At 35.5% G+C, this 24761-nt stretch overlaps 5 protein-coding genes and 1 non-coding gene across 9 annotated transcripts; 1 reads left to right on the forward strand and 5 right to left on the reverse strand.

Moving 5' to 3' along the window:
* Positions 1–839: 839 nt before the first annotated feature.
* LOC110697255 (protein PROTON GRADIENT REGULATION 5, chloroplastic-like) lies at positions 840–1619 on the reverse strand. Its single transcript, XM_021874618.1, has 2 exons — positions 1178–1619; positions 840–1100 (listed from the first exon to the last, which is right to left on the reverse strand). Exons 1-2 carry the CDS (start codon positions 1436–1438, stop codon positions 996–998), a joined length of 366 nt encoding a protein of 121 aa, XP_021730310.1. The 5' UTR covers positions 1439–1619; the 3' UTR covers positions 840–995.
* Positions 1620–3258: 1639 nt separating this feature from the next.
* On the reverse strand, positions 3259–4302 carry LOC110697420 (pectinesterase inhibitor 11-like). Its single transcript, XM_021874796.1, has one exon. The coding sequence runs from the start codon at positions 4058–4060 to the stop codon at positions 3458–3460; it is 603 nt and encodes a 200-aa protein (XP_021730488.1). The 5' UTR covers positions 4061–4302; the 3' UTR covers positions 3259–3457.
* Positions 4303–5307: 1005 nt separating this feature from the next.
* Positions 5308–7388, reverse strand: LOC110697256 (pentatricopeptide repeat-containing protein At4g25270, chloroplastic-like). The gene has a single exon (XM_021874619.1). It carries the CDS (start codon positions 7267–7269, stop codon positions 5674–5676), a length of 1596 nt encoding a protein of 531 aa, XP_021730311.1. The 5' UTR covers positions 7270–7388; the 3' UTR covers positions 5308–5673.
* Positions 7389–7835: 447 nt separating this feature from the next.
* On the reverse strand, positions 7836–12562 carry LOC110697257 (UMP-CMP kinase-like). 4 transcript variants are annotated; one of them, XR_002506476.1, is made up of 10 exons: positions 12390–12562; positions 10661–10714; positions 9875–9929; positions 9637–9754; positions 9393–9555; positions 9158–9238; positions 8951–9058; positions 8779–8855; positions 8636–8701; positions 8210–8227 (listed from the first exon to the last, which is right to left on the reverse strand). XR_002506476.1 is itself a non-coding variant. In XM_021874622.1 (9 exons), the coding sequence occupies exons 1-9, from the start codon at positions 12465–12467 to the stop codon at positions 8276–8278; spliced, it is 738 nt and encodes a 245-aa protein (XP_021730314.1). In that variant the 5' UTR covers positions 12468–12562; the 3' UTR covers positions 7836–8275. The 4 variants fall into 4 exon arrangements, 2 of the variants coding, with proteins under 2 accessions (XP_021730314.1, XP_021730313.1); XR_002506475.1 differs by having other exon boundaries at positions 8212–8227; positions 8801–8855; XM_021874622.1 differs by lacking the exon at positions 8779–8855 and having other exon boundaries at positions 7836–8290.
* A 64-nt stretch (positions 12563–12626) lies between these two features.
* On the forward strand, positions 12627–12700 carry TRNAI-AAU. The gene has a single exon. It is a non-coding gene; the product is annotated as a tRNA-Ile (tRNA).
* Positions 12701–13143: 443 nt separating this feature from the next.
* LOC110697258 (probable serine/threonine protein kinase IRE) lies at positions 13144–22651 on the reverse strand. Its single transcript, XM_021874623.1, has 16 exons — positions 21644–22651; positions 20879–20946; positions 19282–20751; positions 18580–18752; positions 18176–18425; positions 16706–16798; positions 16456–16596; positions 16219–16311; positions 15599–15803; positions 15406–15491; positions 14873–14961; positions 14382–14433; positions 14239–14295; positions 13986–14159; positions 13809–13889; positions 13144–13622 (listed from the first exon to the last, which is right to left on the reverse strand). The coding sequence occupies exons 1-16, from the start codon at positions 22071–22073 to the stop codon at positions 13533–13535; spliced, it is 3552 nt and encodes a 1183-aa protein (XP_021730315.1). The 5' UTR covers positions 22074–22651; the 3' UTR covers positions 13144–13532.
* Between the last annotated feature and the right edge of the window lie 2110 nt (positions 22652–24761).

Raw genomic sequence — 24761 nt, forward strand, 5'->3', positions numbered from 1 at the left:
ATCATACAAACAAGAAACCTGAAAACTATCTGAGGCTTTCAAACTGCATGAGTCTAAGGTTCATTACTAAAGCTGTCAAACGGTTTCGTTTATAAACTGATTGAGCCTGATAATGTCATGCAAATTAAAGCCTTTTGACCTGAAACTAATAACCACTCTAAAAGTACATACAAAATCCAACATCGAACTCCTAAAGACCTGAACCAAACAATTCGGAATTTTCAAATTATTGATAATTAAACATCCTAATACAAAGTAAAACTTGTAGGGTGTTGTAGTTTGAGGAGTTGTTTGGTTTTCATGAGCGCAACACCTTGCTATGTTTAACCAAACAACTTGCTCAGTATAACTCCACGTGAGTTTCTATGTTTAGCCAAACAACTTGCTCAGTATAACTCCACGAGAATTGTAAACTCAAGAAGTATAACTTCCTACATACAATCAAACGACCACACAACGTAGTTATATTATGTTAGTACCTGCCTGATGTGTAGTTATTTTTGTTATGCTGGTGGAGCCATGAAGATGGTGTACATGAAAGATATTTGATTGACGAATCACACTTTGTGGCTGAGATTTGGCTCATTAACATGAGGCTGATTTCTCACTTGGAGGGATATGGTTGGTAGATCATACTCTATGGATGTATTTGTACAATTCACTCATTTTTCATCTAAATTCCTTTAAAAAAATGAATTTCACTGGTAAGTACGGAGTACATCATTATTATTAATTAATTAGTATTCACTAATTCATCTTTTTTTTAATCACCAAAATAAGATTATTAGATCATTTCTCAACCTATATGAGAAAATCATTCTTCTTTTGTTCAATCAAAATTGGCAAAAGCAATATAAAAATTCCAACTATTAATTCTACAAAATACATCTATACCATGAAATGTATATAAGCTTTTACACAAAGGTCTCAACATGCCCAAATGACAATATCTAAACAAATTTTCATTACAAAGGTTGATACAATCTTCAATATAATCATGCAAGAAATCCCAATCTTTCTCCATTCTTCTTTGCCAATCGAATTAAACCTTGTCTTTGCTTGGAATCTGCTCCTATTGACTTGCAAAACTCTGTGATAACCTACACAAATTCCTTAAAATTTAGATTAAAACATTCATATAAATGTACACATGAATAAGTCATACAAGTAGATGTACCTGTGAATGAAGAGCAATAGCTTTGCCTCTAAGTTGATTGAACCTCTTCTTGCCAACTATGTTCCTAGTCACAACCACAAGAGGAGCAAAAATACCTTTCCCTTCATTAACATTCTTCATCATGGGCTGAGCTCGGGTTGGCCGGCTGGGGACTAGAGCTTGAACCGAGACCGATTTCATTAGCATGGCGTAATTCTCACCGGAGGCGAATGAAGGTACTTTGAACCCGGTCCCGGGGATTGTAGAAGTTGCCATTGCCATTTCCTTTGCCCAAGTTACGCTCTAACACACAAATAAAAAAGAGGAAGTTAATGTTGTGTTGTGGTCTAGGAAATTCTTTGTTTAGATTCTTTTGAAAAACCAAGGTGTTACTTTGGGTTTGGTTTTGTAGTGTATGAAGGGGTGATGTTTTAGGTGTAAAAATGAGAGCCTTTGGTGTGATTCAATGGGAGATTGGTAACCACATATACTTTGGTGGCTTTAGAATTTTCTCTTGGTTTTTCTTTAACACGTTTTGTCTTAATATTGGTCCCCTAATTGCTTGGAATAAATCTCAATCTAGTCTCCTAATGGCTCTTTTCTTGAATTTTGGACCCTACTAAAAAAATTTGTCACCCTTTGATCATGTTCTAATCATATTTTGGCCTAGATTATTCTACATGTTTTATACTAGTCGATTGTTGACATTAGTGTAAATTAATGCTTTTAATGATTGTTTCATACAAATATATATGAAGTTAATTATTTTTAAAATTAAAAATAATTCAGTTAATTGACAATTCTAATAATAACACCACTTTTACTTTTTATCTGTTCAAGTAAATAGAGGAAATTGATTATCTAGTGCTTTTGCGTAAGTGGAACTTGTAATAAAAATTATTCCTTCTAGACAATTTTTTTATTTATTTTTTTTTGGAAAATGTGATTTACTGAAACGATTGTTAATTTTTAGCATTTAATTATGGCTTAATCAATCTTTTTTCTTTAATTTAGCTATTTTTATGGCCGTTGAATTTTGTAGAATGTTCCTTGAATATGATAGTAACATACTAACATACATCATTACATCAAAGACGAAAAAAAATGTTCAAGGTTGAGAGGAGAAGTTGAAGTAGATTTTGTCAAAAATTATGTCCGAAGAAATCCAATTTACACTTGGCAATTTGATGTACTTTAATTTTCATGTATTTGAAGTTCAACCAGGTGTATTTTGGCTGGTTTAGAGGATACACCTACTTTTAGCCATTTATAATTCTATGAATATTAATTTGAAGACGGCCATTCATACGCTAATTACACTTGGAAGTTTCCCTACTACTTCGAGATGCATTGAAGGAAAAATTCTACAGTACTACCTTTAACTTTTAGTTGTAACAAAAAAATGTTTCTATAACTCACAAATAATATCTCTTTATTGTAACTAAAAATAAAAGGAGATAGTATAATTGTTTTCCTTAAAATCATTTGAAATATTTAGTTCTAATTAGTTATTTGTCACAATTGATCTTAATTGACCATTGAATATTGTAATTGAATTATAATTATTCAAAATTCATTAAAAGACATAAAAATTTATAATAAAATCAATAAAAGAAGGTTGTATACTTGTATGTGTTATTTTTCCAAAAAAAAAAAAAAAAAAAAAAAAAAAAAAAAAAACGATTTTTGGGCCAATTGGCCCAAACATATGGTTCTTAATCCACTAATGACATGGATCTATCTAACTAGATCGAGTTAATGCAGTTGGGTGAGGACGTACTGCATTTAGTTCTCATGCCAACAATTACATGAAAGTCATACTATGATATGGTTGGCATGCCTCCAACGTTAAATTCAATTATCAAGTTTACAATCCCAATCTATACTTAATTGCGTCTAAATGATATTGATGTATGTTCGATCTACCTGGCTGTAAACTAAATATTTTCTCCCCGACCTATGTACAAATTTCGAAGCAAGGTGGATTTAGATTCACCCTATTAATTTTATAATTAGGTCTTTTAAAGTCGTAAACTTTGACCTTACGAAACATTACAAATTTACGATAGGGATTGTGGGAGAATCACTAAAAGAGATTAAAGAGGAGTTTAATTGAATCCAAGAAATAATCAATATACAATAACAAAGTGTTACTTTACCTTTTACTATACATCATATATGATTGTATACAACATATTTCAAACCAAACTAAAAAAGGGGAATTATTCCTCCAAAATTTTCTTAAATTATCTCATTACATTTCTTTGGTATAGTAGGTCACATAATCATTCATAATTATGATCATACGTTATTAGGAAAGTACTTACTATTAGCAAACTGATTAACCAAAGCAAGAGCATTACTTGTACACTGCATAACACCCTTTAATTGCACCTCAATTGCATTTTGCACCCCACCATTTGCATTTTGGTCCTTAAACCCATCAACACAAGTATTCTCATTAGTAAGAGCAGCACTAGCCCAAGTTTGTACATTACTCATATGCCATAAAAAGTCTCTAGACCGGCCTCGGACCGCGGTTTGGAACTCATGGACCGACTTACTAAGCTTGCCCACTGTGTCCCCTATAACCTCCAAACAGTCCTTAACAGATCCAGATTCTTTGGGCCTAAGCCCACTGGAATGGGCCAGGTGGGCCACATAGGCTTTAGCATAATGAGCCTTGGCTAGGCTCACTATTAGGGCAGTTTGGGCCAGTTGACGTGGGCTTTTTTGGATCTTGTTAGCATAGGATGACAAAGATTGTACACAAACTGTTGGGTAGGCTGTGGAGCTACACTTTGTTTTGATGAAGTTGTTGGTGGATGTGGCGGCGGCCGTGGCGGCAAAGGCGGTGATAGAAAGGATTGAGAGAATTAGGAGGGGGAGAGTAAGAGTAGCCATGAAAGATATTTGTTTTTAGGTATGAAAGGATGTTAATGATGTATGAATTTCATGTAATGCAATAATATTGAAGGTGGTTGTATTTATAGTGAAGAGGTTGGATTTAAGGTAATAAATTGAAAGGGTAAGGTGTTCACATGTCTTTGTTCTTTATCCACTTTTGGGAGGACCCATTTTGAGTTGGATTTGTGTTAGATTTCACAACTAGTGCTAGTATAACTAATATTTCCTTGGTTTTTACTAGGTCATTCTTTAATGACAAGTATGGGCACACTAACAATATTTGCAAGCTGGTTTTGATCATGTATGAAACAGATTGTGTACAATAATATGTTGGATGGGCTTTTTGTGTGCAGCCGTTTGGTTACAGGTAGGAATTATGAAGTTATATTTTCAAAAAACTTGCAATCTTAGGTACTTAGACTATTGGAAATTGCCACTACATTACTAAAAAGTCAAAATTGCATGTGGGAGGTCTTACATGACACTAAGAGACTAGATAAACAACTTCTTTCATTTTTTCGTTAGTTATGCATTTGTACAAGCAGTGCAACTTCAAAAGTTTTAACTCTTTTGTTTTTGTCAAGTGTGTATGCCAATCAAGAGTGTCCATTTTTCAATTACAATGATGCCTTAAGTCGACCTAGAACAGTCCACAGTGTATGAACTTAATTGCTTTGGGGGCTTTTGAATTACGGAGTTAATCATTATTAATTATAACTATTTGGCTGTTTTTCACGCTAAGCAGCATCATGATTGCTTCAAGAAGTAGATCATTAGGGTCATAACAAATTTACACGTATTACTATAGACTACAATACTGCCCTTGCCAAATCATTAAATGGTGTTCCTGATAATACAAGGACTAGTAAATAGTGTTCGATCAAAACGAATCTAATATAATGACAAATAAATTTTACTAATATACAATAAATAGAGTTGATAATCTTTGACCCGAATTGATAATTTGATCCGAATCAAACTATCTAACCCGACTTGAACCAAACACGAGTACTATAAAACTACCTTTTGGAATTTCAAGTGTCTAGGTGGTACAATCCCACTGTCATAGTCGCATACTCTCATAGAGTCATAGATGGGCTTGACTTTCTGGTACTCCGTACTTAGTATAGACATAGACCAACTTCTTCCTAACCTTCTTAAATCTTAATGGTTCAGCAAAGTAATGGGTAGATATACGTGCAGTCTGATAGTTGATTATTGACAAAAGGTATTCAACATCCCATACAACAATCACATCTTATTAGAATAGACTTTCTTAACAACTTTCCAATATTGGCAAAAGGTATTCAGCATCCCATACAACAATCACATCTTATTCGAATAGCCTTTTTTAGTAACTTTCCAATTATGTACAGTTCAGCGTTACAAGCAATGAAGTATAATACATTGTAATATTAGTAATAAAGAACAAAACAGCATGCAACAATGATCTTCCTGCAAGCTAGATTCGGCCAGTACGTTACCATGAATCGGAATTTTCTCTGGTAACTGGACGGCTACATGGGCAGAGAAACTAGACGGGAGGTTTGGATATACCTCTGTCTACCATCATCATCCGAGAGTATAAAGCAGTCAAATTTTCATGCTATCTATAAGTCTAAACCTCTGTCTACCATCATTGTTCTCACTCTTTCAGAATCATCTGATCGACCCAATTTGTCATAAATCCTTATTAGCAGTTCAAAGTTATGCTCATTATCGGGTTCCAGATCGAAAAGATGCTGAGCAGCAAGCTCGCCTATTTCTGCATTGGCATGTAGGAAACAAGCATACAGCAAAGCTCCCCATACTGTTGGACCAGCCTCAAACTCCATTTTCCTTGTTATAATGTCATAAGCTACATGTATCAACCCTGCTCTTCCGTAAAGATTTACCAAACAAGCATAATGCTCCATCATCGGGGTGATTTCATACTCGCCTGTCATCAGTGAGAAGAAAGACTCCCCTTCATTTACCAAACCTAGATGTGCACAAGCTGATAACAGAGCAACGAATGTGATGGCATCAGGTGTTGCACCAGTATTCTCCATCTGCTCAAAATATGTTAATGCTCGAGGATCATTTTTATGAGCAGATATGATGGAATTCCACGAGACAATATCCTTTTCTGGCATGTGGGAAAACAACCACCGGCATTGATCCAAAAGGCCATGATTGGAGTAAAAAACAATCAGAGAATTTGTGATAGGCAAACTCCATTCTAGACCTCGACGAAGAACCCAACCATGCATTTGGCCTCCAATTATCAACGACGAAATCCTAGAGACAACTGTTGATATGGTAACATGATCAGGATCATATCCAGCGTTAAGCATGTCATGGAAAATCTCCATTGCCTTTGTTAATAGTCCATGGTTAAGATAGCCTAGTATCATCGAATTCCACGAAACCAAATCCTTGTAAACAATCTTGTCAAATACTTTCCTAGATTTCACAATGTCACCACATTTAGCATACATGTCTACAAGAGCATTCAACACAAACACATCATTGAAAAATCCATATCGAACAACATGTCTATGTAATTCCTCCCCAACACAAATCGATCCGATTCCACCACAAGCCATCAAAGCTCGAGGAAAAGTATGCCTATCAGGCTCAACACCCTCTTCTTCCATCTGAAAGTAAATTGCAAGAGCATCTTCAAACAAACCCAACTCAGCATACCCAGAAATAAGAGAATTCCAAGCAAAAGCAGAGTCATCTCTCTTAGGCATTTTATCAAACAGTTGGTGTGCTTCCTCGATACGGCCATTCGTCGCATACAACCTGAGCAATTTTGACACAACCCCAGCATTTTTGCTCAAAATCTTTTGTGGGATTAAGCGGTGAATTCGAACTCCATGATCAACGGCCTTCAATCGGAAGCAAGTTTCAAGAAGTGAACAATAAGTTTGAGTATCAACAATGATGCCATTTTTTAGTCTTGCTTCTTCAAGATCACGAATGACTGCATCAAGAGCTTGAATTCTGGTTTGATTTTCTGGGATTTGTTTGATTGGAAGAAGTGGGGTTGAAGATGAAGCTAAAAATGAAAGATTGTTGCCTTTGTTAGGATTAGTTAGATGTGGGTTATCGTATCTTGGTTTATGTTTTCTGGGTTTCTTAAGATTATTGTTTGAGATAGAATTTATAGTTAAAGAATAGGAATTGGTAGGAGTTGAAGATGCTGAAGTTGCCAGCATTTTTGCAAGATAACAAAAACCTATCAAAAAAGAAAATCAAGCTAACAATATGAAGAGATAGGAAAACTCGTAATAGAAAGTTGTACTCGAAAGTTGTACTCTTAACAATGTGAAAGTGTATTCATCAATGTCAAATCTCGAGTTCTGTCAAATTAGAACTTTGTCTGATCCAAATTGTTTTGTGCTCTAATATAGATGGTCTCTTGTATTAATAAATTAACTTTAGTTTTAAGAATAATACAATTATAAATTGCCATAGTAATAGTAACAAAATTACTAACCTGGTAGTCAGATTAGTCACCGTATTAATATGCTGGTCGTATAGTAGTCGGTTAAATCATCAAAAATTTAGGATGGACAAGTTAATTATACAGAATATTAACACAAAACCAAGCATGCACGAGGATAAAACTAGTAAATTCTTGTACAAATTTGAGTTATTGTTAATGTGTTGAGACAGTTGACAAAAAGATAAATTAGTTAGCATAGATATGAAGCATTCCAGTGTCAGCAAAGATGAACAATTTACCAGTTGAATGTCAGACAATAAGTCTGCACCATCAAGATTTGCAATATAGACTTATAATATGGCCTATGAAAAAGAAAAGGCACAAAAGATGGAAGTGGACAAATCATAAAAATCATCCACTCCTCCCAAATTCCCAATGTAATGGAAAATTATCATGTAAAACTGATAAAATCTATACAAAGTATTTCATTTTCAGTTTTGAACTTGTAATTTTTATCCACTCCCTAACTTGAGATGGAAGCAGAATTGGGGATAGATGATTTCATCTACTCCCAAAGTATCTATCGAGTATTGATCCCTCTTGTCTTGAGAAGGAAGTGACATTATCCTGCAAGCTATAAACTTGTAATTTTAGCTCGAAAACGAGACTGGTTGACCTTCTCAGAATTACAGGAGTCAAGCAGCATCCTCTTCTTCAGCAGCATCCGTCTGGGAAAAAAAAAGGATCCACTTCATTATTCTTTCTTCATTGAGCCATCATCTAATTATTGGCTGCCAATTAAAGACCAGAAATATTAAAATTATAGAAAAGCACAGAAAGGAAGCTCACAGAAGCCAGAATATACATGATAACATAGGAAAATGGCAAGAAATAGTCAGAGTTAGCAGGGGAGGATCAGATTTAATGGCTACGTTTGCATATACTGGAAAGGACAAAAGAACCCTGTAATGTAGTTTTCAAATCGTCAAGGTTCATGCATAAATCCTATTGAGTGATTTTAAAGGAGTGTTAAGTTTCTTCCTAAGAATGTTGTGTTTGTCAAGAGGAAAAGAGCTCTAAGCCATCCCTCTTATCTAGAACATGCCTAATGCGGACACCCATCCCCATGGAAATACCTCATATGCAGAAAAAACCTCACGAACTTGCTGAAATATTTCATCTTCAGTTCCAACTCCGTCAATCTGCATAGACAAAATAAATTATTTTTGGGTTACTATGATCCTCAACCAAAAACCTACTTAAAAGTACCACGTAGTACCAAAGCAAGGAATAATAGATACTTCGTATGTGCTATCAGTGTCACAGCCCCATGGTGCTCTATACAAAACACAATTTCTGCAACAAACAACACCAGAAAAATACTGGCTCACTACTATTTACAGCTACAACTTGGACTTATTCCAAAAGGCAAATAATATGTCAATAATTACCGTGTGAAGTATCCCTTTCTTGGAGTAGTATTTGACAACAGGAAGACTTAATTCCTTGAATACTTTTAGACGAGTTTTAACTGTTTCATCATTATCATCAACCCTTCCCTACAACAAAGAAGAGACATTACTCATTACATGAGCTTCCAAAAAAAGAAAATAAAATAAAATAGCAAACTAGATTTTTAACCTTAAAATTCAAAGCACCTGATTACGGTTTAAGATTCTATTCACCATCACTTCTTCAGGGCAATCGAAAAAAAGCACAAGGTTTGGATCAGCTCCAATCTGCATCAGAAACAGGACATATAAAAAAATTAGACTCACAGAAACAAACAAACAAACAAAAAAATATTATTACATTAGAGAGAGTGGAGAAGATAGGAAAACAGGTCAAAAATTGCACAAAAGCCAGCCTTTACAGAAAGAAAAGGAGACTCACGATCCGCTCATATGCCAACCGATTCTCTTCAGTTCGTGGGAATCCATCAATCAGGAACTTGTGATTTTGATTATCTGGAAAACTGATAGCCTTCTGGATTAACTCGACCGTAACCTCTGAAGGAACAATTTTTCCCTCTTTGATGATTTCAAGAATCATCGACCTGAAACTCAAGTTTTGCAAGTTACTTACAAGGTAAATATCAAGAGCATACAATCAGTTAATGAGAGAAATGTAGTAGTACCCATGTTCACTTTTAGAGGATATTTCATGTCTTAACAGGTCTCCTGCACTCAAATGTGTAAATCCGTATGTCTCCACAATCTTTTCACACTGCGTACCTTTCCCGCTTCCAGGACCACCTATGAGCATAACAATTAGCCAATTAATAATGCACATAAAAAATATTAACATTTCTGATTGTCAATTGTACACCCTCTAGGATCAAGAACATATGGCCATAAATAAACCATGAGTACTACCCAGGACAAAAGCTACGAATTGTGGCTTCTCTTTGGACAAAATTCGACCTTGCACCTGCAGCAGATAAGAAAAATCAAGCATAAACACTTGAAATTTATGTCATAACCATATAGCTACAGTTTTAAGGCCACAAACAGTTCAATGTATGCAAACAAATGAATAATATAGCCCATCACAACTCCCAGGGGATGCAAACTATCCAAGTGATTTAAGTAGGATAATGTTTATTGACACCACTAGAAGATAGAAACCATCACAGACTCTGGTATGGTAATAAATGGTGGTGCTGCTAATCATTTTAAGTAAATATGGGAAGAAAATCTCATGCCAATGTCCATGTTAATGTGTGTCCATCCCCAAATATCTCAAATCTTCATTGATTTTCATTACCGTATAATATATACCACTTTGGAGTGGTATTGAGTGGTTATGGAAGATTATGAAGAAAAACACACGTTTAGGGATGGAGTCTTTCAGCAATATTCCCAAAATATATGGCCACTTACCAAATGTGCCGTCAACATAAAAAGATAGCCCATCATATATAATTTTTAACAAGAATGATTAGGGGTTCTGCCCATAAGACAAAAGTAAATGCTAAACACTGATATTGGTTTAGGCTAAACACACTATCAGCTTGATACTTTTTAACTATAGGCAAGCCACCCTGCTCAAGCAAGATCCATTATAAAAAAATCTGTATACTTGTATCCATCAATCACAAAAGGTAATGCAGTATAATTCATCACAAAGTTTACCGCTAAAATTCAGTAATCACAAATTACCGGGAATGTGGTATCCGTACTAAATGTTTCCAGCATCCTTAAGCAGTGAGAAGCCTGAGTTTTGTGAAAAAGCAAGTCAGGTAGGTTAATGAAAGATGCTAACAAGAATTTAGAAACTTCGTTAAGTGATAGTCAGAAATGGCACATGAAGGAGCTCTGAGTGGGAACTACCAACCACAATATACCACACCATTATAATATTGAAATATTCGTGTAGAATTCTGTATAAAGACAACAGCATAGTTACTACATACTTCATGACTTACTGATAATAATGGATAAATGTATGTCTCTACTTGCTCTAAAAACCTGTTCCTACTGAGACTATATTCAGCTATATCACACCCGCCCACCCCCACCTCCCAACCCCCGGGGGCACCCCTTTTATTCAACTAGTAGAGTGCCACCTTCTATAATATTTTACCAAGCAAAAGAGGCCACTGACAATTTTACAGCAGCATAAGTTAATGCCCAGTGCAGCAGTGCAAGTGGCTGGGTGAGGGGCAGAGAGGAAGTTTAAGTCCCATAGTAGTCCTGAGCATTGAGAATCAAGCATCCATAGCCCAAAAGCACCTTTCCCTCCAAAAAAAACAAACAAGCTAGAAGCACCTTGTTAGTACTTCCTCATAACTTTCTTAGTCTCATTGAGACAACATCTCCAAATTAAGCATCCCAAATTCCATATATTTTACTCTAGGATATTTACTTTGAATTACTAAAACCCTTTTGAAAAAAGAAAAAAAGTGTCACCATATTTGAAGAATAAAATGATTGGTAAAGATATATTGATGAATCAATAAGCTCAGCCTTACCAAATGAAAGGTTCGTGACAATATGCAACTAATCAATTGGCCGAGACTAACTCTTGGACACATAACTTAAAAACCACCCCTTTAGCTTATATAAAGCATGAAAAAAAAAATGCGCTGAAGCACCGGAAAAGAACTATTTCTTAGAGAATAGACCTGAAGGCTATTAGTTTCCTTATGAAGCTCACAACTTCATACAATTACAACAATAAACCTCCTATCATGACTAAATTAGGTGCACGTTAGAGCATGTACTCGCAACTTTAGTGACAACCGCTGGCAATCTAAAGATAGACCCTTCTTTCTCCCTTTGATCATTACCACATCAGTCAAGAGCATGTACACAGTACACTATGCTCTCAAGTCCACTAAAGCATAACATTATTAATAAACCTATTCTCTTCATGTCCAAACAGAAAAACTCAAAAAAGGGATCTTAGATACTGCATTTTCAGATGATACCCATAGTTATCTTTACCAAACTTAATTTAATCGAGATCTAACAAATAGATTACCCCATTCAAAAATCACTCAAAACAAAAATATGGGATTCAACAGTGAAGCTCAAAGCAAGGCTCTCAAAAAAACTAGTACCCAGATAAAAAAGGAACCATCCACAATTACAAAAATTGCCATTGACATAATTTCCAATCAAACAGTCAATCTGCAATGAATCATTAGCTCATCAATCTTAAAAAGTCTACTTTTTCAATATTTCTACTTTTATTTTCCAAATTGGTTTACTTTTTCCACATTTATTAATGTATTTCCAGCTAAGATTAACAAAACCCAATACATTCAACCCAAACAAAATCATATATTATGAATTAAAAACCAAATTTCTTTCAAAAATCAATGAAAATATAGAATACCCAGAAATTAAGCATAGCAAGATAACAGAAAAGGCCAAAAAAATGTACCTGATTGACATAGGAAACAAGAGATGAATTGGGGGTTCGAAGAAGAGGAGAGAGATGAGAAGAGATGCGTCTCAACATTATTCTAATTGCAAGTGTGTTTGGATGCAAATTTGCGGGACTGTTTTCATAATTTGTTTCCGCCTTGAGTTTCACTGAGACATTTCGTCGAACAGTTAGGATGCATACGTAAAAGTATTTTCTGGAAATGTAGTTTAAGATATACAAATTTAACAAATAGGCCTATTAGCTCAGCTGGTTAGAGCGTCGTGCTAATAACGCGAAGGTCGCAGGTTCGAGACCTGCATAGGCCAACTTTTTAAAAACTGTTCTTATTAGTTGACACTTCTTATTTTGGCAAACCAAATTTCAAAACCATCACCCCAGTAAAAAAACACTATCAACAATTGCAATTTTCAAAAATTCGCACCCAGAACATCTTCTACTCCCACCAAATTTAAATAATTTTCTTAAAATTTATAAATGCGAAATATACAAAACACAAATGTTATGTTGAATAGGGATTTGTCACTAATATATATACAAGTCAACAATACATGTTTGATTATACTTCGTATTAATTAGAAATTTCTCATCGCTTAATTTTCCATAGGGCGATAAAAGGCCAAGGCTAACCCTACTTATAGTTATATTGCATTGAAAATATGTACAAGCTGATGATGAGCATTCATATTAGTTGTTAGGTTAAAGTTCAAGTTAGCAATGTGCAAAAATGCAAAATTTTCATATACTCGAACAGGATTCTATTTACAAGGGAGAACCTTACTTGGCCGATAAGAAAGTATCCACATTTTGTAGCACTAAAAAGTTCCCATTTCCTGTTATGCTATAACTGATTAATGTTACAAGGAAACTACAACAATAGAACCTCCAGAATGGACCAAATATCTCAGTCTAGGGAGGCTTTTAGGGACAAAGAGCTCCTATAGACCTGGACAAGGCAGATTTGACACTTTGCATCTTCAATTGCTGGAGACTCTTCTCCTGAACCGTGAAATCGAACAGAGCTTTTTTTTTTTCCCCTCGAGTATTAGCAGAGAGTTAGGAGTGTTAACATGAAGTCCGTGACAAAAATGTTTCAGCTGTTAATCCAATAAGTAGCTAGTATAATGTTTCTCAAGTTTGTCATCGCATGGAAGGCTCAGATTGATCTTGTTCTTCCCTAATGCTCTTCACTACCAGATCATAGTTAATAGATGCCAGATTCGAGATGTTCTGTTACATAAATAAATCAACAAATAAGCACGAGTTAAACTAAAAACAAATAAAATCACAATGGGATGCTGTTTCCATAAGAGTTATATTTCAAAAAATAGTTCTTTATAAAGGTACAGTAACAAGAAGCTACGTAGTTACACATATCTTTAATGGGACAGATCGAAGCAACTAAGAATATCTGACCTTGAAGGAAAAGTTGCTGAAGGAGTACTTCACTGTTAGGTCCCTATTTCCGAAATCTGCCAAATTACCACATTCATCTCTCTGGTTCGCACATATCAGAAAAGATAATTAATCAAAGACACAAGTGCAATCTGGTTAAAACATTTATTACACTGAAAAGAAAAGAGTTAAACTTACATCTTCATCAGCTGCATTGCTAAAAGTTCCACTGCTAAAAGTATCACTGCAACTCTCAGACATGTAATCAAAGTCACTAGCTCCAAATACTTGGTCTTCCTCCGGATTCCATACATAGCGGCTCATAAAGTAGCCAGTATCAAAAGCACCTTCAGTTGAAGGTACAAACATAGCCTACAAAGAGACACGTCATTAGACAAACAATGGATTACCTACCTGATAGTTATTTAAAAAGAGGAGATTCAAACGGTACCTTCTGTCTCGCAAGGGTATCCCAGTTAACATCCTTGAAGAAAGGATGTAACTTCACCTGTATGATCAATTCCAACTATCTTAAATTTCCACATTCAAAAATTCTGCCCACAGAATCTAAGCAGCTAAGTTAAACTCTGTTACCTCTCTGGCCCCTGTAGCTCCTAGTCGTTGAACAGGATTTTCTATCAATAATCTGTCATAGGAAAAAATACAATTAAAACAAAATCACCCATTACTTAATCATCTTCAGTTATAGCCGTGGAAAGTTGCTGGGGTATAATGCACAAATACCATTTAGTATTCAGCTACAAACACATTACAGCATTTCAGCGAGTTGTAGGCTGTAGCATGTCTGCATACTCTAGGTTGTAACAAGTCTTCAGGAATAAAAAATTTATATACTAAGAAGGGTATATAGTAATACTCCAGTAGATACCTGTTTGCTAGCTAAAATTTGGTGTAAATGTGTGTTCCCACTCCCACATAATCCCAGTTGGTTTGGGACTTTGGGGGATATGTTGGATTGTTTGAGAAATATTTTGATTCAAATGGGCTTGGGGTATAGTTTAGGTTTGGTGTGTGTGTGTGTGGGGGGGGGGGGGGGCAAGACCAAATTAAGACAGAAAACTTACTTGTTAATTAAGTCATATGCTTCATAACTCATTTCCTCGTGTATCTTGGGCCATGGGATATCATGGTTCATAATGTTGTCAAAAATTCTCTGAAATGAGAAAAGGAGACATCAATTACAACATGCAAAGAAACCTAAATCACGATGATGACAGAAATTTCATTAAAGGGATGGAGCCAAGAAAATATCTCAATGCAACGGTCCAGTCTCAACAATAGGTATGAATAGCATCCTGGCAAACTTATCGTTTCATGAGTAAATGATGCCAAAGAGAACAATGCAAGCATCCCAACGAATTAGTGGAGGCTATAGCTAATGTATGTAATTTGCTAGGCCACCTATTTGCTAATTTGACAGATTAAAAGATAATTTTCAATTCTACATAATATGTTGATGACTTTAGCAAATGATCCATTAAACAACTACTGCCCGACTCATGGGCAAATAACCGCCATGAAGGCCGAAACATTTATCATTAGTACTGCCAACCAGATCAATTAAGAAACCATTTCCATATATGAACTGACTAGTCACCTGAGGGCTTTCTGCATTGAATGGAGGAATTCCTACTAGCAGCTCAAAGAGAATAACACCTACAGACCACCAATCAGCAGTTGCACCTGGATAAATTTGTAAAGTCTGATTTAAGGGACATGAAACAAGCAGAATAAAGAGGAAGAAATAAACTATTACAGCATAAATAAAGGCAAAACGAGACATTTCAGACCATGTCCCATTCCAAGAAGTATCTCTGGTGCTAAATAATCAGGAGTTCCAACAACAGAGTGTTTCTGACGTTGCTCTCTTGGTGATTGATCAAATGCAGAACCAGCTTTCTCATCACCCAGAAACCCAGAGTTGCCAACTGATGGACCTGATAAGTCATCAGTACTGTTGATAAGGCCAACTTTAGAAAGCCCAAAATCTGTCAACTGCAGCAGTAGGCATAAGAGGTTTGTGAGAAATGACAAAAGAAATCAATTAACATTATCAAGCACAATAACATACTTCAACAACTGTATTATGTACATAAAGGTACAGACATAAAGCATGACAGAAGTATTATAGTTATAGTATACTAATATAATGAGGAGAAAACAAGTTCTAAGAATTATTTCCTACTGTCCTTATTCATTTTTCTCTGTGTGCCCAAACATTGCCTGTGCTTCGTGATATAGAACATTACAGTATAAAATATATGAGGGGAAGATGCATATTATCTTTCTTGTGCTTTTCCATATAACCTAAGCAATTCAGTATCACAATAGTTAAACATATCTCCAGTTAACCAATAAACAATGAGAGCTAAATCATCAGGTAAAAGTTATATTGAAAATAGACATTGACCTTAATGTGACCATCAGGGCCAATCAACAAGTTGTCAGGCTTCAGATCTCTATGGATAACATTTAGTTTATGCAAGTACTCCAATGCAAGAACCTGAAATGAAGGGGGTCAATAGGAAAGAAGAAAAGAAGACAGCTAAGAGATATACAATGCTGGTGTAAAAACATGAAATACGAAGTATTACATAAGACTACCCTAAGCAGAGTTGTAGCAGAAAAGGAGGTGAAGCATACTTACAACTTCAGCAATATAAACACGAACCATATCTTCATCTAAGCATCCAAGATTTCTTAGCAAAGAATAAAGGTCACCTCCATTTAAATATTCCATTACCAGGTAAAGATTTTCTTTGCAAGTGAAAGAGTAATAGAACCTGACCTGCTCATCATCAGATAACGAAAGTGAATTAGAGAACTTGTTTACATCTGTATTTTATTTTATTTTTTTTTAAAAAAAAAAAGAGCAGAGCTGCAAAATCCCTTCCTACCACAAAAGGATTTCGTGTCGTTATCAGAATATTCCGCTCAGCCAATATACTTTCTACTGCATTCTTACGGATCATATCAGCTTTCTTCAAAACCTGAAAGAATGATCATGACATCCAAGTAAGTGAACCGTTCTTTAAAAAAAGGTTGGGGTGAACCAGAGAACAACAACAACAAAACATTGTTAAATTAACCTACACACAGGAATTTATGAGAAAACATATTTTGTCTCAATAGAAAGTTAGGAATACATGAAGAGAAAATGGTGGTGATGTTAAATTTCAAATATGTGAGCAACCCGATTAATCGGACAATCACTTGCTTCTGTATTCTCTCTTATTAGTTCCATAAAGAATTATTATTATACAATCAAATGCCCAACCTTACCTCAAAGAGATAGATTTTTGCCTATATCAGCTATCTTCGTACTTACTAAATTCACTATCGGCAGTAGACTAGAGTAGCCATCAAAAGATAAGGCGTCTAAATTCCGTAAAATTTGTGAAGTTTAGATACACAGGCTATTAGGATCTATGATAAGGCTTTAATTCTCCAATGAAAATCCTAATGCATTTGTTTTCACATACACTCTCCTTAGTATCCTCTAGATGACGTTGATTCAAGAGGTAACAAGCAGATTCCTCGCAGGTAGCTCATATGAGTGAGTGTATCATATGCTATCATCTGCATTTACTCCTTCAATTTTCCAGCATATTAAAAAAGAATATATCCCGGAAAATGGAAGAAAAAATATACTCAAATGACACTTGTAGGAACTTACCATCATTCTACCTCAATTATTGTAACCTTAGACAACAATTTTCCCTTATTTAAACTGTTTTCAGATTTACTAATAACTGAAGAAATATATGGACAAAATTGATATCAGCATACGGAAGCAAGAAAAGCAACATGCAATTCAAAAAAGTGATAATGTAGTAGTATATATCTTTTTCTAATCATAAAACAAGTATTGGTGGTCAGACATGATAAAAAAGACATAAAATGCAGCCAAAACTATAAAGCAGCTTTCACCATCCTGATTTTCCTAATATATCTGAAGATTTCAAACAGCATTTTCAATAGTTTTTTGTCAGAATATTTTAAATAATTTCATGTGTTTCTTCCCATTAGGAAGGACATAGAATATTATTTTTGTTCAATCCTAAGTCCTGATAATCAAGTATCTGCATAGGTGTAAACTAAATTGGTAAAAAATAAAAAAATAAAAAAATAAAAAAAAAAATTTAAAAGATGACTCTTAAGAAACTGAGTCACTCCCTCCTTGCCACTCCCCCACCCCACTTACCTAAATAAGTACACCCTTCATGTCAAAACCTAAGCAGTTTGAGACACGGACTGAAGACAGATTTCCCACATAATAATAACTAAAATTATATAGTGGAAGAGCAGTTTAGAAAGAGTAACCTATTTTTCTCAAATCTGAATACTCATAAAGCAGTAATTCTCACTTTTATAGCAAATAAGTCACCAGTTGCTCTTTTCCTAGCAAGGAAAACCCGTCCGTATGCTCCTCTGCTAATTGGTTTAATTATTTCGAAATCTTCTATTGATGTCCTGTCCTTGGTACTTGTATTAATTGGACTTGTTCGTAAACTTCGTGTGGCTTCATCTTCCACTGAACTATCTTCATCGGCCAATGTTTGAGATGAGTGGACTTTTTCATCTTCTATTTGGGCATATAGTTGGACATATTTCTCCCTAATAATACGTACAACAAGAAGAACAAAAGTACTGTATAAGCCTATAAGGTAAAGTATTAAACAATAAGATTAAAGCTACATGTATCATTAAAATGTGGATGTATTCTATGTCTCGCAAAAGAATAAGAGTTCAATTAAGTTGTTAAGCTCACTGCAGAAGTTTCTCTATGCGCCTTCCAAACGTCTCAACAACAAGAGCATCAACTTTTCTATCCTGGATGGAATACTTAAGGTCTTCAAGACAGTCAATCATATACTCCAATGTGCTGTAATCATGTTTGTTTACCCTGGCAATAGAACGAGCAATATCCAGTAGCTTCTTAATCTGCATATTTGTGGTCTTGTCAGTAATTTGAATCAAGAATAAAACGAAAGATGTTTCTCAAATGGCAAGGCATCTGAGGTTGTGATTATTAAAAAAATATAGTTATATGTATCGTTTCATTTTTTAAGCAAAACAGCGAGCCAATATAGACTGATCTGGACTCAGGAATGTGGCATTTAAAGTTATAGAAGAATAGACTGATGCAAGTGGATAAAGGTCAAAAACAAATTAACATACAATACGATTAGATTAAAACATGGGAAGGGTCTTCTAACACTCCATCTACTCAAGCAATGTAGTGGCCAAGAAATGACCACACTATTCTCATTTCTGTAGTTCAGCACCAATGACCTCACTCACCTCAGAACTACTCCTTTTTCAGGTAGACCTGACACACCTGAGGTTACTATCAGACTAATAATCAAGCTACCACAATAATTCTAGGGCAAAGGAAGAAGCCAAATCCATGGCAAGATTCAGTTGAAAAAAATCTTGAAAGACGAGAATAATTTCTAAACAGATTTTGCACCTGCTGATTGTTTTCATGCTCAGATATTGATTTCCTTTTGTGCAGTAGCAATTCTATCTGGTTTGTACGTGGTGTTAATGGTGATCTTGGTGTCGAGCTTCCTGCTGATGAAGTCATCTTATTGACGTCAGGAGAGCAATGAGTCTCACATGAAATGCCTGGAGAGAAGTTCAGATCATACATGGCAAAACAATTTTCAGCTTCAGGAATACAATCGAGCATCTCATCAGATAATTTGTAGGACAAGTCATTTTTCCTAGGTGACAACCCATCCAGCTCTTCTGGCATACTGGAGGTGGATACTCTAGTCATATCAGGGCTAGTGCTTTTTGGCGTCCAGGATTCCAATATTTTCTCAAGAGTTTCTGCAACTCTCTCCAACCGATCATTTACAGTTAATCCTTTCAGATCACATCTATCAGCAATTGTACAGATTCTAGAGTGCTCCTCCACAAACACAATTGGTATTTCAACCTCACAAATGCGGCAGACTATAAAGTTTTCATAAGTAATCTGTTGTTGGTCTCCCCAAACAACTTTTCCTCCCACAGATGTATCTGTGTTTCCTGGACAAGATCCAGGAGTTCCTATTGGTTCATCTTTAATGTGAAAGGCACCTGACTGGTCCTTAGATGGTGTGTTTACAGCATCAGGATCTCTCCTGTTTTTTTCAGCAGCAGATGGAAACTTCTTCCAAGAAGACATTCTATAGCTACTTGTCGTTGAATCTTGACTTCTGGCCGTGCCAACCTCAGCCCCATCAGCACCACTAATGTATAGATGATCATGTTTCAATGTCAGACTGGGTTGCTGTCTATCTGATTTCTTCCGCAGCTTCTCACTTCTATCCTTCTCAGCAAGTGTATTGTCAGAGTCAATACTTTCTAACCCAGGGATTTTCTCTGGATAGACTCCAAGATCACTCAGCTTGTGAAGATTCAAAATGTGCTCTTCTACATAGCCACTCTCCTTCTGAAATTGAACAAGTCGAGTGCAACGAGTCAAGATAAAGAGAAGGCGAGAATGAGCACGCTTAAGCGTACCCATTGGTAGTTCTTGTCTGCGATCATCCAGATCCTGAACAATGATCTCGCACTTAAACCAAAATTCCTCTGAAGACATAGTTGCACACTGACGAGATATAAGTAATAGATCCTCCAATCCCTCCCTCGAATTTGATTCACACTCTGTGCTTTTCTCAAGTATACAAACTAAATCCGCAGCAAAGATCCCCAAGTCAACATTGACCTCCTCCTTCAGATTATCAAATTTTTCCCTGATCATTACCATAACCTCCTCCATATGACCAAATGCTCGGGACTTCAAAAAGGGATAAGGACGAACTCCCTTAGAGTTAAGCTCATGAGAAAAGCTTTTTACATCTGGTGTTTTCTTTTTACGACCACTTGTAACACGCAAAACCGCCTGGAAACGTGGAGACTGCATCTCCTTTATCAGTGATGCATTTCCCTGAAAAAATAAAAGCATGAATGGCAAGAAATTAGACCAACTACATTAAATGGAGAGATACAGAAGTGGGAGGAGTCAAGTAGTTTTTTAAAGCTGCCAAAACTATTTACAAGAATGCATCCATTACCTCAAGACCAGCATTTGTGGGTGATGAAAACTTAAGTGACTTCGACTGACTCCAAGTAACCTTTTTGCCTAAGAACAAACACATTTACCAAGTTAGCAATAGATACCAATACAAATGCTAAGTCTTCAATCTTCGGATTATGTTTGCCTCTAGCTTTTCATAGATTTTAGCTTTTTAAGGGAGGGGCTAATATGACTGAGAAAAAATTCACAAAAATCTTGTTTTACACAAGGCACATTCAATATATATTCCAAACTTTCACATTATGATAAGCACATTATCTTGTAAAACACCATGATTGGACTCCTTAATCTAAATCAAAGTACCTAAGTACCGCGTTACTTATGTCATTTGGGCAGTTCAATTTGGACAAACAAAATACGAAACTAGGCATTGCTTTTGGAAGTTATCACTATATTACATCTACGACGATAAAAGAAGTTAGCTTAACAAACATTGTACTACTTAGGTAGTGCAAAACCCAACATAACTTAGGTCCTTAAAATATAACTTCCCAAATACTTTACCAGCTAAATTAAGTGGCATTTACAAACATTCAACCCATTTTCACACCATAAAAATGCCAATTACTGTGATTTTTCGCCGAGTACTCAACATTTATGCCATACAAGCTAACTAAAGAGATCTCAAACAATAACATCCCATTGAAAAAAATCCAATTCCAATGCCTGAGCATCTAAAATCAAATACAAACAATTAAAATCAACACATCCAAGAGCAGATTGTTCGAAAAATTGAACAAACCTAGAAATTCAGCGGAAGAAAGGGAATTAATATCAGGAACAACAAACTTCTTCCTGGTAGCAGCATTCTCTCTTCTCTCCCCACTCCCACATTTACTACCTTCATCCTTAACAACATCTTCGGAACCCGACTTACTACTATTATTAGCAAGAGGAGAACCAGCTAACGACGGAATTATGAGAGGAGGAATTGATCGAGTACGAATACAATTCAACCCAAGCATAGACGGCGCAATCGGAGACGCCTCATCATCTCCATCCTCGCCATTTTTATAATTATTATTATGAAAATCAAATTCATCACCGTCATCAGAAACCCTAATCGGGTTTTCTGGAACATGAATTTGAGGGAATTTCTTGAGTTTTGTTTTCGTCATTTTCGTCGTCGTAGACGGCGTGGAAGCGGTGGTGGAAGGCGGAGAACCGGTCATAATTAACGGTGACGAAATTTTAGGAAGGATAAGGGTAAAGACAACGAGGGGAAAAAGGGGTGTTTTGTGATATGATCGACATTGTATGGAATTTCTGGTTTGAGTGGACTGAGACAGAGGAGAGAGAAAGAAAGAGAGAGACCGTTAGAAGAGAGAGATTTTCGCGGGAAATGGAAGGGTTGAGGGACACACGTAATGTGTTTTATAACCAACGTGCTTTCCACGAGTATTTGTGCTTTTCCACTAATTTTTAATTTTATGTCATCTTTACCTAATTACTTACCTCCAGCTTTTCTTTTTTTTTTAACAGGTATTTCTTTTTAAAAAGTTTTTTTTAGTTTTTGTAAAAAAGAAAGTTTTTTTCTCAGTTGACACGTTTCCTTTTTGGGTGAGTTTTGTACTTTACATTAACTAGTTACTCCACTTGTTTTATCATTCGCTGTCACTCTCTCTCCTCTTCTAAATATGTGTGCCTAAATTGAACGTGACAACTAAATAAAAATGAAAGAAGTATATCTTTAATCAATTATAGTACTTATATAAACTTTTTCATATTGATTGATGTATATTTTTCATAATAACAACAATTTGTACTACATGGTTTTCACTTGTACGAGTATATATAAGAAGATATTAGAAGGTTGACTTAATGTGTTGGGATGCATATGTGATACTTCAATTGCTGCGATTAATGGGGAATGGTGGAAGTATATCGATGAGCTCAAGTTGTCGCTTATGTTGCAGATGTGGATTATAGAGATAAGATTAAAGAAAATAGATCTTCCTCTTAAGGGAATTAAAACTCCTAATTTTTATAGAGGAGTTGCAAGCTATTACAAGAGTCAATACACATTAAAACAATATATACTTGTAAGTAGAGTATATAATTAAGATGTTCTATATTCGCTATTTAATCTGTCGTTTATCTACTCTATTTGCTTTTTTGTATGTATACATTTTATAACTTTTATAAAAAGCTAAACACTAAACAACCAAATGGTGAACTAGGTATCAACTACGGATTTTTGGGGTGAAGATACCTGAAAATCCTCTTCCACTCACTCTTGAGTCTCAAGCACATTGCATAGCAAATAACATATCCAAAAACCTTTATTTGATCTCCTCAATTTATACGGGTTTGAAATAAATTTCATCATGGAGTGTCGCCCAGAAATTGGCATATGTTGGTTTTGGGGTAGTTTCCTTTTGAAGAAAGTCACTAGTAACTTGTGACACTTCACACTTAGCTTGAAATAAGAAACACTTTAGGGTTTTGTGCATGTGTCTCATGTGTGCAGGAAGGTGAGGGAATAGCTCCACTTGATTTTTGCGGGTATAAAACAAAAGGATAGCATAATTTGATTATCAAGCTTACAATAATGTGGAGCACCAAATAAATTGGAGATGGTAAGAGTGAATTTGATGGGAATCATGTGAATGAAAGATGAAATGAAATGAAACATAATTCGAAGTTTATAGGCTACCACTACGATAAGGATGCTCTAAATTGAACAAAGTACTTTTGTATAACATTAGTGCTACTAGCTAAATGATTTATTCGATGAGGAGATTAAGAACAAGAAATGTAATCTTGAAGGTCTAATGAATGAATATTTAAATCTTGGATTTCCTTAGAAGAGGGAGATACCAAAATAGTATATTTCATAGTTTTGGTTCCTATGTTTCAAGAGCGAGCAAATTTTTAGACAAATCTTCTTATATAGGTGGTTGTTTTAAGATAATTATGTTGATTACGTAACTATTTTGGTATGAGGGTAGTTGAACGATAAAGGATGCTTGACACATGAGGAATATGATAGGATTAATGATTGTCGGATAAATCATATTTATTTACCTAAGTCATTACTTTTTTTTGTAAAACACCAACAAATGTTTTATTACAGTTAATACCGATAGAGGCTTTGCAGAGTATTATGGAGTAATTGTAAACCTACTACCTACTTTGTTTATTAAGGTGGATTTTTTTTAAAGAAATTTTCCCTCCTAAATTCTTTTTTTTTTTTTTTTTACATAATTATTAATATGCCTAGGATTATATTGTTTATTTATTTATTTACGGAATATAAATTATTTTTTTTTACTATTGATTATTGTGTTATATTTTGTAGAGAATTTCACATGTAATTTCAAACACTCGAGAATTATGTTTTTTTTTTTGGTATTCCATCCATTTCACCCTTTGGGCTAATCCGAATTCGGAGCTTAGTTTTGGGTGGTTAGATTCCAGTCTCCTCCTAATTGTAATTGTTGCGGGAATCAAACATGCAGTCCTCCATAACAAGAACAGCCCCCAATCACCATTACATTAACAATTGGTAAAACTCGGGAATTATATAGTAAGGGGTTGTTTGGTTGGGGGTATTCATCAAAGGGAATGAGAATCAATTGCCCTGATTCCCTTTGTTGTTGTTTGTTTGGCATTTTTTTCCCATTCCCTTTACCCTCTTCATTACCCCAAATCCTTCCAACTTGATTCCCCACCCCCCTTAGGTTTTTCCATTTCCATTCCCTAGCCACCACAACACCACCATACTCAGACCAACCACCACCATACCCAGACCAGCCACCACTATCCTACCCTATCCCCACCACCCAGCCACCCTCGTCGCACCTCCACCGTCCCTCGCCGGAGATCCCCTCCCCCGAAAAACTCCCCCACTCCCGCAA

This window comes from Chenopodium quinoa, unplaced genomic scaffold (assembly GCF_001683475.1).
Source record: "Chenopodium quinoa cultivar QQ74 unplaced genomic scaffold, ASM168347v1, whole genome shotgun sequence".
In the NCBI taxonomy this organism is placed as follows: domain Eukaryota; kingdom Viridiplantae; phylum Streptophyta; class Magnoliopsida; order Caryophyllales; family Amaranthaceae; genus Chenopodium; species Chenopodium quinoa.

Bases quoted from the DNA above. Each gene is read 5' to 3' on its own strand.
- LOC110697255 (XM_021874618.1), bottom strand. From the start codon at position 1,438: ATGGCAATGGCAACTTCTACAATCCCCGGGACCGGGTTCAAAGTACCT. The intron at 1,101-1,177 runs GTACATCTACTT...GAATTTGTGTAG, and splicing joins CTATTGCTCTTCATTCACAG to GTTATCACAGAGTTTTGCAA.
- LOC110697420 (XM_021874796.1), bottom strand. From the start codon at position 4,060: ATGGCTACTCTTACTCTCCCCCTCCTAATTCTCTCAATCCTTTCTATC.
- LOC110697256 (XM_021874619.1), bottom strand. From the start codon at position 7,269: ATGCTGGCAACTTCAGCATCTTCAACTCCTACCAATTCCTATTCTTTA.
- LOC110697257 (XM_021874621.1), bottom strand. From the start codon at position 12,467: ATGTTGAGACGCATCTCTTCTCATCTCTCTCCTCTTCTTCGAACCCCC. The intron at 9,755-9,874 runs GTAGTACTCATG...TTATGCTCATAG, and splicing joins ATTCGTAGCTTTTGTCCTGG to GTGGTCCTGGAAGCGGGAAA. The intron at 9,059-9,157 runs GTGCTTTGAATT...TCTTTGTTGTAG, and splicing joins GAATCTTAAACCGTAATCAG to GGAAGGGTTGATGATAATGA.
- LOC110697258 (XM_021874623.1), bottom strand. From the start codon at position 22,073: ATGACCGGTTCTCCGCCTTCCACCACCGCTTCCACGCCGTCTACGACG. The intron at 14,160-14,238 runs GTACCGTTTGAA...GTCTCTTTGTAG, and splicing joins ATACCCTTGCGAGACAGAAG to GCTATGTTTGTACCTTCAAC. The intron at 13,890-13,985 runs GTAAGTTTAACT...TGTGCGAACCAG, and splicing joins GCAATGCAGCTGATGAAGAT to AGAGATGAATGTGGTAATTT.